This window comes from Muscardinus avellanarius (genome assembly GCF_963383645.1).
Source record: "Muscardinus avellanarius genome assembly, chromosome: 8".
NCBI classification, from domain to species: Eukaryota; Metazoa; Chordata; class Mammalia; order Rodentia; family Gliridae; genus Muscardinus; species Muscardinus avellanarius.
In genome coordinates this window covers 70,643,611-70,657,682 of record NC_137794.1, presented here as the reverse complement: position 1 = coordinate 70,657,682, position 14,072 = coordinate 70,643,611, and the positions used below count along the sequence as shown (strand labels likewise).

General features: G+C 34.9%; 1 protein-coding gene across 1 annotated transcript in view; it reads right to left on the bottom strand.

Moving 5' to 3' along the window:
- Positions 1-14,072, bottom strand: part of RFX6 (regulatory factor X6) — a gene marked incomplete at both ends in the record, with an annotated part of 63,309 nt that overhangs the window by 31,276 nt on the left and 17,961 nt on the right. Inside the window, 2 exons of the mRNA XM_080700520.1 lie at positions 12,187-12,214; positions 13,494-13,571. Coding sequence (XP_080556646.1) covers positions 12,187-12,214; positions 13,494-13,571 — 106 coding nt within the window. The remainder of the gene's footprint in view (positions 1-12,186; positions 12,215-13,493; positions 13,572-14,072) is intronic.

Here is a 14,072-nt window from a genome sequence, read left to right as displayed (position 1 = left end):
TGGCAAGGATGTGGAGAAGTGGGAATTCTAATACCATGTTGGTAGGATTGCTAATTAGTTTGAAAAACAGTATGGAAGATCCTCAGAAGAATGGAAACAGTCCTTCCATATGACCAACAATACCACTTCTAGATATCTACTCAGAAAAACCGAAACCAAAGGACCAAACTGATGCATATAAATCTATGCTCATAGTCACACAACTCAACACTGAAAACTGTGGAACCAGCCAAGACGTCCATCAACAGATGAATGGATTACAAACTATGGGATATGTACACAATGGAATTTTACTCAGCTATAAGGAAAAACAAAATTATGCCATTTACAGGGAAATGGATGGAACTGGAGGACATTATGCTAAGTGAGATTAGTCAGTCACAAAATGTAAGAAACCAGATGCTCTCCCTAATATGTGGAGGCTAGGGAGAAATTGGGTCATAGGAGGAATTCTAGGCGAAGAAGAAGAAACTGTAGATGAGCAAATAAGAGGAGTAACTGAGGAAGATGGGAGGGGAAAAGGGAAGAGGGAAATATCCTAAAGTACATGATGTACATGCTTATCAAAGTCAGTCACTAAACGAAACATGAGATGGAGGGGAGGGGTCAGGAATGGGAAGGAACTGGGGAAGAGCTAAATGAGTGACGTGTGCATGCATGTCTTTACCATCTTGTTTCCCATTAAGATGTATGACTACATCTTATGCACCAATTTAAAAAATTAAAAATAATTCAAAGTAATAAAAAATTTTTTGAAAAAACAAAATCAGCCTCAGCTACTACTCTGCAACTTAGTGAGACCCTATTTCAAAATAAAGAATAGATAATAGGGCTTTAGGTATAGCTGGGAGGTGGAATGACCCTGAGTCCAATCCCCAGTACCACAAAAAAGCGTGAATTATCAATTATATAGAGCTAAGAAATAAAACAATGGTTACCAGAGGTTGGGAAAGATAGAATATAAAGTATCTAAATGTAGGATGAACAAGTCAAAAAATCTAATTTACAACATGAGGACTATGTATAATAATAATGTATAGTATTTAGGATTTTTGGCTAAATGACTTTTTTGCTACAGGGAGAAAATGGGTTACTCTGTGAGATGAGAGCCATGTGTTAATTTGTTCCACTACATTAACCATTTTACATGTGTACTTTATAACATTATGTTGTATATTTTAATGTACACAATAAATTTTATTTCAAAAAATGGAGAAATTAAGATATTCTCAGATAACAGAAGCTGAATGAGTTACTTATTACTAGACTTACCCTGCAATAAATGCTAAAGAATGTCCTTCAGGTTGTAATTAAAGGATGCTATTATGATATCAGAGCCATATAAGTAAATAAAGATCTCAGAAAAAGGTAGATATAGGGAAAATTATAAAAGTTCATGTTAATGTAACAACAGTTTTAACTTTACTTTATTCCCTATATGATTCAAGAGACTAATACATTAAGAAAAAATAACTGTTAGTATAAAGGATAGTATTAATATATTTGGTTTATAATTCCATACTTTGTTTTCTATTAATTTAAAAGACTAATGCATCATAAATGCAAGGATTAGTGTGTGCTTTTAAATATACAATGTGTAAAGTTGTAATTTTGCAACATAACCACCAAAAAGGATGGGAATGAAGGTATAAAATGTAGAATTTTTGTATGTTATTGAAATTAAGCTAATATAAATTCAAACTAGAGTGTAATAACCTTAGAATGCTAACTATAATACCCATGGCAACTACAAAAAAATATACTTGTAGAATCTACACAAAGTGAATTGAAAGGAAACTTCAAGCTGGGTGTGGTGGCCAACACTTATAATCCTAGCATTTAGGAGGCTGAGAAAGGAGGATCACAGTTCATGGGCAGCCTCAGCTACTTAGTGAGGCCCTTTGCAACTCAGTGAGATCCTGTTTCAAAATAAAGAATAAAAAATAGGGCTGGGGGTGTAGCTCGGAGGTAGAATGTCCCTGGGTTTCATCCCCAAAACCACAGGAAAAAAAGAAAGAAAAGGAAACTTCACTACAAAAAAATCAAGGACACCGAAAAAATAGTAATGCAGTATGTGAAGGATATGAAGGGAAAAACTACACATAGAAAACTGGGCATGTGGTGCACACTGGTAATCCCAGCACTTGGGAGGCTGAGACAGGAGGATCGTGGAGTTTCGAAGCCAGCCTCAGCTACTTAGTGAGGCTCTCAATCACTGAGTCCCTGTTCCCAAATAAAATATAAAATAGGTATGGAAGTATAGCCCCTGAGGTAGAAAGCCCCTGAGTTCCATCTCCAGTACCACAAAAAGAACATTTCTACACATAGAAAGCAAATAGCAAAATAACAGAAGAAAGCTGGGGTGGGGTGGGGGAAGCCTGCGACAGCATCTCATGCAGATCTTGAGAAAGCTCGATCAGGGGACCCGCAAAGCCGTAGATCCCCCATGATGTATGTTTAGCATTCCCTTCTTCAAAAAATTATTTTAGGATTATTTGGACCAATATGTATAACTGGAATTTTATGTATAAGCATATAACTAAAACTGATGGCCAGTGGCTTGTGAAAGACTCAGGCAGCAAAGATTTTTTTCCCAAGGATAAAGTTTGGGCCAAAGATTAAGTTCAAACTGACCTTAGTTTGGGCCAGTATATAAGATTAAGTTCAAGTCAGCCTTGCGAAGTGAGACAAAGCATACTTTCTATGATTATTTAAATGTCTGACACCCTGCCCTGAAGTCTACTAAAAAAAAAAAAAAAACTTTTCCTGTCCTTGGAGTTCCTGCTTACATGGCTATACCTTTGCTTTCTGCCAAAAAAGAAAATATAAAAATTGTAACAAGTCCTGAATAAAGTGGAGAACATTATGTTGTATATTTTAATGTACACAATAAGATCTTCTCTCATTCGACCTCAGCTCTCCTCTCACCAACACACAAACCTCGACTCATTCTAGGGCTGGACCCTGGCAGAAGCCCATCAAGTGCTGTGTGCATGTATGTCACTACCACTATGAACTACATTATTATGTCAGACTATAATGTACCAATAAAAGTATTTAATAAAACTCCATATAGAAAGCAAATAGGAAAATAACAGAAAAAGTTCTTCCTTATCAGTCACTAATTTAAATGTAAATGGATTGAATGTTCCAACCAAAAAATAAGAAATTGGCAGAATAGATTTAAAAATGTGGGGCTGGCTAGGTGATGTGTATATTTATGTGATGTGTATATTTTTGCTTCATTACGATGTATAAATACAATGCACCAATAAAAAATTTTTTTAAAAATGTGATCCAAATATATGTTGTCTATAAGAGACTTACTTTAGATATTTCATTTAAATAGTACCAAATAGAGTGAGGATGGCTATACTAATATCAAATAAAATAAATTTTAAATAAAAAATTACGAGACAAAGAACATTATATAGTGATAAAAGCTCAACACAACACAAAATATGAGATTATAAACACTTACATACCTCAGAACAGATGTTCAAAACATGAGGCAAAAACTGACAGAATTAAAGAATAAATAGTTCTAAAATAATCATTAGAAACATCAATATCCAAATTTCAATAATGAATACAAAAATAAGACAAAAGATAAGTAAGGATATAGTCATTTGAAGTAATTTGATTGACCAAACTTATAAAGAATACTCTACCCAACAATGATAGAATACACATTATTAAATGCCCGTGGGATATTTTCTTAATATGTAAGGTCACGAATTAAGTCTTGATGAATTATTTATTTTTATTTTATTTTGTTTTTGGTGGTACTGGGGTTCCTGGAAACCCTTCTACCTCCAGGCTACACTCCCAGACTTATTTTATATTTTTATATGGAAACAAGGACTCTTAGACCAGCGAGGCTGCCCTCAAACCTGCATGATCCTCCTGTCTCCGCCTCCCAAGCGTGAGGATTACAAGCTTGTGCCACCATGCCTGGCAAGTCTTGATAAATTTTAAGAGATAGATGTCATACAAAGTATCTCCTATGTCCATCAGAGGAGGAAATTAAAAATCAATATAACACATACACAAACACACACAACCAGGAAAATTCACAAACTTTTGAAAATTAAACTACACACCTTTTCTCAACTAAACAATGAAGGAAAAAATATAAGAGAAATTAGAGAATTATTAGAAACAAAAAAAAAAACAGAAACACAACATAGCAAAGTTTATTAAATGTAGTGAAAACAGTGCTAAGGAAATGTTTATAGTTACAAATACTTATATACAAAATAAGAAAGATTCCAAATTAACAAACTAACTTTTTTTTTTTTTGCAGTACTGAGGATGGAACCCAAGGGCATTGCACCTCAGAGCTACACCGCCAGTCCTATTTTTTAGTCTTTTTATATTTTGAAACGGGGTCTCACTGAGTTATGAAGGGCTTCACTAAGTAGCTGAGGCTGTCTGGGAGCTGCAATCCCCCAGTCTCTGCCTCCTGAATGCTGGGATTACAAGTGTGTGCCACCAAGTTAACAAACTAGCTTTACAACTTAAGGTACTGAAAAAAATAAGCACAAGTTAAACCCAAAGTAATCAAAAGAAGGAAATGATAAGGACTTGAGAATAGATAAAGAAAACAGAGAATAGAAAAATGGTAAAGAAAATCAAAGAAAACAACAATTAGTTCTTTAAAAATATCAGCAGGGCTAAATATAGCTCAGTGTTAAAACATTTGCCTAGTATGTTGGTCAGCAACATGAAACATGCATACACATACATGAACACACATAGAATCAACAAACTTGACAAACCTTTAGTATGAGTGTCTAAAATAATAATAAAAATAGTTTCATTACTACTGAATCTACAGAAATAAAAAGGACAGCACTATGAACAATTGTATGCTATAGAATTGGTGACCTAGAAAAAAAATGGTCAAATTCTTAGGACACAAAACCTACCAAGACTACAACCTAAAGAAATGGAAAACCCAAATAGACTCATAATTAGTAAAGAGACTGTATTGGTAATAAAAATACAAAAAAAAATCAGCCTTGAACTTGATGGCTTCACTGAGAAATTCTTACAAACACTTAAGGAAGAACAAAAACTTGGTACTTCTCTCAAAGTTTTCTAAAAATAATGGAAGAGAAAGGACCGCTTTGTAACCTTTTATGAGGCTAGCATGACCCTGATAGCAAAGCTAGACAAAGACACTAAGGAAAAGTAAACCGCAGAACATCCCTTATAAGCTTTCATGCAAAAATAATCAACAAAATACTATCGAACAAACTCAGCAGTATATTAAAAAAGGATGGTACACCATGAACAAGCAGGAGTTATTCTTGGACTAGAAGGATGGTTCAGTGTAAGAAAATTATACCACAAAAAAACAAAACAAAACAAAAAACAAAACAAAAAACAACAATGTGGTATAATCATAAAAGTGGACCTACAGGTCAATGGAATGGAAGAGAGAGCCCAGAAACACACCCTTACATAGATGGTCATACAAGTGATTTTCAGTATGGGTGCCATGGCTACTTAATAGAGAAAGTCTTTTCAATAAAGGTCCTGGGAAAACTGGATATTCACATTCTAAAGAATGAAGTCAGACCCTTACCTAACACAATATACATCAAACCTGAATGGATTGGACTTGTCAGCAATTTTTTTGTAACTGATGACAAAACAAGGCAACATAAAAGAAAAATATACAAACTTAGCTTCATAAAAATGAATTTTTATGCATCAAAACACAATATAAATAGGATTGGCAATGTAGCTGAGTGTAAGAGTGCTTGTCTAGTATTTGTGAGAGACCCTGTGTTCAGTTTCCAGCAAAACACACACACACACACACACACACACACACACACACACACACACACCAGAATGAAAACGCATCTTATGAAACAAAAAATGTTTGCAAAATCATGCCTGTGTAAGAAATTAATATGGAGAACTCCTAAAATTCAACAACAAAACAAACATCTTGATTCAAAAAGGACAAAGGGCTGATATACATTTCTCCCAAGAAGATATATGAATGACTAAAAAACACATGAAGTGATGCTCACTGTTACTCATAGCTACAAAAGTGTACATCAAACCCACGAGATACACCTCATTTCCATTATAGTAGCTACTATAAACACACATAAAATAAAGATTGTTTTCAAGGATGTGAAGAAACATGAATCTTTATGCACTATTTGTGAGACTTCAAAATGGTACAACTGCTTTGTAAACAGTATAGTGAGTCCTCAAAAAAATTAAAAATAGAATTATTATATAATCCAGCAATTCCACTTCTGGGAATTTACCCAAAATAACTGAAAGAAGGAACTTAAATAGATACTTGTACATCTGTGTTCATACTGGCATTATTCACAATAGTTTAAACATGGAAGTAATCCACATGTCTATCAACAACTGAGTAAATAAGCAAAATATGGCATAGGTATAAAATAAAATGTTAGCCTTAAGGGAATTCTGATATGTGTTACCAACATGGAACCATGAAGACATTATGCTAGCCGGGTGTGGTGGTGCATGCTTGTAATCCCAGCATTCAGAAAGCTGAAACTGGAAGATGGCAGTTTGTTGACAGCCCAGCTACTTAGCGGGGCCCTTTGCACCTCAGTGAGACCTCGTTTCAAAAATAAAAAGACCAAAAAATAGGGCTAGGGGTATAGCTTGGAGGTACAATGTCCCTAGGTTCAACCCCAGTACCACAAAAAAAGACATTATGCTAGGCCGGGTGTGGTGGCGCACGCTTGTAATCCCCGCGATTGGGAGGAGGAGACAGGAGGATCGCGCTGGTTCGAAGCCAGCCTCACGGGTTTAAGAGACCCTGTTTCCAAATTTAAAAATATATATAAAATAGATTTGGGAGTGTAGCCCAGAGGTAGTAGGGTTTCCTGGAACCCCAGTAACACACACAAAAAAAAACCATGCTAAATAAAAACTACATTATTAAATAAACCAGTCAAAAATGATAAATACTGTGTAATTCCACATATATGAGGTATACGTAAAGTCACAAATATCATAGAGATTGAACGTAGAATGGTGGTAGCCAGGGAGTAGAGAAAGGAGAAATGGAGAGTTGCTGAATGGTATAGAGTTTCAGTTTTGTAAGATGAAAGATTCTGAAGATGGATCATGGTGATGGTTGAAAAAGAATAAGAATTTAATTAATACCATAAAAGTATAAACCTGAGTCGCTGGGCATGGTGACGCATGCTTGTAATCCCCATGCTTGGGAGGCAGAGACAGGAGGATCGCGCAGGTTCGAAGCCAGCCTCACTGGCTTAAGAGACCCTGTTTCCAAATAAAATATAAATAGATCTGGGAGTGTAGCCTGGAGGTAGAAGGGTTCCATCACCAGTACCACCAAAAGTATAAACTTGGAAATAGTTAATTTTAGTAAAAAATAGTTAATTTTGTGCTACATGCATTTTATCAAAATAAATTTAAAGACAGTTACAAATGAAATGACTTACATATTAAGAGTAAATAATTTATAAAAACTGTTTTATAATCTTGACATATATATTTATTTATTTATTTATTTATTTATTTATTTATTTTTGTGGTACTGGGGTTCCTGGGAGCCCTTCTACCTCCGGGCTACACTCCCAGACCTATTTTTCTTATATTTTTTAAAATGGCATGGCTGGCTTGGAACCTGTGCGATCCTCCTGTCTCTGCCTCCCAAGAGCGGGGATTACAAGCGTGCACCACCACGCCTGGAGACATATACATCTTTAAAACACATATACAAAAGTACTAACAATAAAATTTTAAAAATTATCTTCATCAAAAGACTGTAGAGTGTTGAGCCAAGCATGATGGCATATGCCTGTAATCCCCGCGCTTGGGAGGCTGAGACAGGAGGATCGCGCTGGTTCGAAGCAGCCTCAGCTACTTAGTTGAGGCTCTCAGCAACTTAGTAAGACCCTGTTTCCAAATAAAATATAAAACAGGTCTGGGAGTATAGCCCAGAGGTAGAAAAGCCCCTGGATTCCACCCCCAGTACCACCAAGAAAAAAAAGACTATAGAGTGTTGAATCATGCTAGCAACACAAAAATTGTTATGATTACTATTATTATTATAATTATCATTATCATTATTATTATTGCAGTACTGGGGATGAAACCCAGGGAAATTCTATCTACAAGCTATACCCCCAGCCTAAGCTACACCCTATTTTTTATTCCTTATTTTCAAACAGGGTCTCACTGAGTTGGAGAGGGCCTCACTAAGTAGCTGCGGCTGTCCATGAACTGCAATCCTCCTGTCTCAGCTTCCCAAATGCTGGGATTATAAGCATGCACCACCACGCTTATAATCCCAGGCTCCACAAAAAATTATTCATCCCACAAGACCTACAGGATATAAGTATCCAAAGTACATATAGAATTCCTAAAAATACATTTTTTATAATTTTATTAGGGCATTATAGTCTCACATCATAATGTGATCGATAGTGCAGTGACATACATGCATACAACACTTGGCAGTCTTTCTCTGTGCTCCCTCCCCATTCCCCTTCTTCGCAGGATATTGAGGTTGACATTGATATCCTTGAATACATACATAATGTCAGTGGAAGTGTTTCTCCTACCACCCCACCCACCTTCCCCTAGACGACCTCTCTCCTCCACTAAAGTTTCTCCTCCATTGTCTAAAGCCCCTCTGGCATTCTGATTACTCCCTACCTTCCTCATATGAGAAACAACATATGACCCTTCACTTTCTGAAGGAAATACACATTAAAGAACAAACCATATACACTTTAATATTTTTAACAATCCTTGTGGAACATCAACATGAGGCTTAAAAGCCCAAGGGGAAAAATTCTGAAAAATTAGATTTTTTTGATATGTTAATGATTGTGTACAAAGATGCCATAAGTCACATAAATCAAATAATAATGTTGTCCAGAATATGTAACACAAAAAAGGACTGATCATCTGCAAAAAGTAAAATATGCTCCTTTTAGTTCCACAAATATTTTTGCTATTATAATCGTACTAAAAATGGGACTCCTAGGCTTGCCACAGTCTTTTTTTCCCCTCAGTTGATGACCGTGGTACTCTTAGGCAAACTATTAAGAATCCTATGTTAAGAGAAAACAAGAATAAACCTATAGAAAAGAGACAAATATGATTAGCCAGTAAGAGGGTCTGATTTATGAAGAAAGATTAAAGGAGTCAAGCAGCTCGGGTTGGCTAAGTGATGACAAAGGAAAGCGTGATAGCGTTTGACAAATATTTGACGAGCATATCCCAAGGAGGGAGGTTTTGATATTGATCTTGGTACAAAGTTGTTCAACTGGCCGTGAATGGTTGATGTTAGAGGAAACCCAGGCTATCAGGGGAATTTCCTGGTTGAAATGTCTGAAACCAAAGGATTTATTCTTTAAAGAATATTGGCAAAATAATTTCCCTAACTGGTTTAAACAACTGGAAGACTCATAAGAAAATAAAAGCTTCTTTTGATCAGGACAAAGTATTAGAAGTAGTTTTGTTTGTTTTATTCCTAGGTAATAAAGAATTTTGAGACATGCATCTGACATTTCTGAAATAGATAGTGGCTACCATATTTCACAACATAGTTAAGAATATTAATTCTTTGCCATGCATAGATGATTTATAAATATCCAGTTTTGTTTTACATATTTGTTTTTATGTCTGCTTTTCATAACTAACAGTTTCCCATATCATTACAGGAAGTTTTAATAAATAAAATGACACCCAGTCCCATTCAACACTATAATAATATATACACTCCATGACTACTAGTCATTCATGTTACACATATTTTTTTCACTGAAGTCAATAACAATTTTGTTCACCATATTTTATTTGCATATTTCATTTTTATGTAAAATTCATACAAAAGTAGAATTAGTAGGAGTAAGGGCATAATTTTTTAAGAACTCTTGATACAGATATTCCAACTGATTTCCAGAAAGTTCATTTTACCCACACCAGCAATATTTGAGTTATCTCATCATACCTTCACCAGCTTCACAATGATTTCTTAATACTTGATCATTTTGTAATATAAAATGTAATTTTAATTTTTATTTCTTTGATATTCAATTTTCTGCATTTTACTGGCCTTTTCTTCCTATGAATTATATATTTCATTTATCTTACTATTTTGAGTGGTGTTTACTTTTTATAAATTATAGATTTTTTTCATGTAGTTGAGATATTATAATATTTACTGAAGATATTTTCCCCAATTTTTCCTTTGACTTCAAATTTTGTCTATGATCTAGGAGTTTATGTATGTAAAGGATTTTCCTATTTATGCTATTTTCATTTTTTCTTTAAAATTTTTATATTGTTGCCACTGAAATTTAGTGGATAGAGGCCGGAGACAGGGATGGGCAACTAAGTTTCCTATAATGTACAATTGTCATCTCCCTAAACAGGACCGTCTGGTCCTGTTTCTTGAAAGTCAAGGTAGATCCTCTTTCTTGACTTTCTCTCATTCTCCATCCAAACTTTCACTTATTTGAGTTATTTTCTTAAATGTTATTTCTTATAGGAAATGTTCCTAACCCCCTAAACTCAATTAACCCCAATGATACTCTTTATAATATTTTACAATTACTTGTTCAAGACATGTTTTGCTGCTACTCTATAAAGTTCTATGAGGACAGGACCAAACCTATTCATTTGCGATTTTCTTCCCTAGAACCGACCTATCACAGATATGTCCATTATTATTTTGACCATAGGTAAAAAAAATTAGAACTTTGAATTTGTTTGAAAAGCAAATATATCTCTTAGCCTAATTTTCCTTACCTGTAAATTAACAATGGTAGCACCTATTTTCCCTGCCTCACATTACTAATTAATGTTTATACAATTTGGAATTTATATAATTGTATAATATATAACATTATGTATTACATTATTATATATTATTATAACATATGTAATATATGTTAATATATAACATATATGTCTGTGTGTGTATAAACACATACACACACACATACACACACAGATGTATTTTTATACTTTATTTGGAAACAGGGTTTCATTAAGTTGCTGAGAGCCTCACTAAATAGCTAAGGCTGGCTTCGAACCTGTGCAATCCTCCTGTTCGAGCCTCCCAAGCGTGGGGAATTACTGGTCCTTTTAGTTCATGGAGGAAGGCTTGCTGTGCTCATGATGCGTCACCAGTGTTCCCTAGGACGGCCAGCCTCACCAAGCTGGCAGGAAGAACACCTGAGAGAAATGACTTAAACTCCCTACTAGCCTAATCTCTTGTGAACCAAAGTATATTCCTAAGTCAATATTTTTGCAGTTTCACAATTGTTTACCTAATAAAAAGCTATTATTTCACTGATAAAAGGAGCAATCTAGGAGTTTATTGTATAATTAGCCATTAACTGTATTAAAAGTACTGGAAAGAAATGGGTCCTTTCGGGGGCTGGGGGCTTTTGTCATTTCTTAAGATAATATGCCTGCATCATTTGAGCAAACTAATGGGGTTACACTTTACCTTAGGTCCAAATTTCCACGCAACACACTGTCATGTGCTCTTAGCTCTGTGGCACCTCGTTTTAATGATTAGTTAAGTTGAGGATAATGAAGGCCTTATCATGTGCCTAATTAGCCATGCAGTCCCTAATGGTGGTATAACTCATTTAGATAAAGTTAGTTTGCTGATCTGTTCTTTAAGGAGGGGTAAAGAGGAAGCCAAGGGTGGTGTGTGTGTGTGTGTGTGTGTGTGTGTGTGTGTGTGTGTGTGTGTGTACAAAAAGTAGTAAAGCAAACCATAGTATAGCGTAGCACTGAGGAGGCTTGATAACTATTAAAAGTTTTGTGGATTTTTTTCTCTAAATGGGTATAATCCAAATACCAAATTCTTTTTATATCCTCAGCATAGACTTTTTATGGTGAAAACTTCTTTAATCAATGATGGATTTTTTTTTAATTTCTTGCATATCCGATATAGGTATGAATTGCTGAAAAATTTGGTAATTGTTCAGTAGGTCTATGTAAAGATTCATCAGTTGCCCTCAATCTGATTCGCCTGCATTTGAAGTGCTCAGTTATTCAAGGGGCTTCTAACAAATAACATTTATTTTTATACTTGTCAGTGGAGATGATTTATATGCAATACTGAGCATGTAAGGCATATTATAGCAGAGGTAAAATAGAGATGGAAATAATTCTTACCTCATTCTTCAGCTTGCTTCCAGAAAACCTAAAAAAAATATATTTTATATTAGTTCAAAAATAAATGATAGTTACAGCATTCAAGGAAATACACAGGACCTAAAACATTAGTAGCTTCATACTATGATTACTGAAATAAACAATAGAAATTTGCTTGAATTTTCAAAGGAATCCAAGCATCTTTTTCAACTTTTAAAAAAATTAAAAATTTTTTAGGGGAAAGTAAATGAAAGCTATTTGTGAAAGTCAGGTAAAATCTGAGGCAAGCAAAGAACACTTGATATGAAACACTGTATGTGTCCCACTGTGTTTACATTTCACAGTGGGCAATGGCTAGTAAACTGCCCACATGTTTCGAGTAATTTCCCTTTTTAAGAATAATTTCTTTCTTTTTTTTTTTTTTTTGGTGGTGGTACTGGGGTTCCTGGAAACCCTTCTACCTCCGGGCTACACTCCTAGACCTATTTTATATTTTTATTTGGAAACAGGGTCTCTTAAGCCTGCGAGACTGGCTCCAAACCAGCGCGATCCTCCTGTCTCCACCTCCCAAGCACAGATATTACAAGCGTGAGCCACCACGCCTGGCAAAAATAATTTCTTTTAAGAGCTAAGTGTAATTCTCTGAAAATCACATATTTTCATTGATTTCACTGGTTGCTGCCTCAGTTATTAAAAACATCTGCCTGATCATTAATGGACGCTTAAGAGCAATGTGCTCTTTTTAATCATTTATGTTTTTCCTGCCATAGAGATCCAAACAGACCAATAGCTTCACAGGCTTAGTATGGTAAGATGCTATTCAACTTAAATGTGATTAATCATTATTATAATAAACTTCTTAACTTGGTAAGCAAGCACATAAATGTTTAAACTAGTACATATTTACTGATTTTATTTTATTACATTCAGCCCAAATATAGACTCATACTTATGAGTAAATAGTAATTTAGAAGCAATTCTACTTCTTTGATTTCTCTTCTTCATCTCTCAGGTACACTTAATTCACCATTAATCTCTCATTAATTATTAAATATTATATAATTTGAGCTGGGGATATAGCTCAGTGGTAGAGTGCTTGGCCAGCATGCACAAGGCCATAGATTTAATCCTCAGATCTGAATATATATATTCCAGAAATATAGATATAGACTAGATAATTGTAAATGTGTACACAAAAAAGTTGACATTAAGGTTTGATGATTATAAGAATATTTGGTAAGCAAAATTAGAATGCCATTTTCAAGAGATATCATGCATATTTATAGAAATACAGAGAATAATTAATCTTGAATATAGTATAAATCTACCTTGTCAGGCCTTTTCCAGAATAAACGGAGTGGTAATAAGCACTGCTTTCTTTGATGCCAATCCCATAGTAATGATACCTAGAGTATGGATAAAAACCAGGTCTATGTTACTGAAGGAATTTTTGAAGGAGAAAATGAAACTCAGGTGTAACTAAAGTAACCCCAGGAAGAACTGCAAGCCCTCGTTTCTGAGAAGCACCACCTGCCCACTTGCTTCCCTGTCACTTCCACTTTCATTCACCTAAATTTAGAAAAGGAAGAAAATAAAAGACAGTGGGCATCTCTCCAATGGCCCATAGCCCAATTATATTTTAAAAATGTCATTTCTTGGCATCACCAACTGAGTTTAAAGTAGACGAAACAATGAAGGATCTAAGTTTCAAGACTCCTGACCTTAAAAATAAATAGTTGCCAAGTGGTTCCACCTCTAAACATTTGCAGATTCCAGAAGCACAAATGGAAACCTACATACCACATATTAAAATATTTGAGAAATATCATTCAAGCTCACAAACTGCTAAATTAGATATTCCTGTCCTACATTGACCTTTTGCCTCCACAATGATCTGGTAGCCAGAT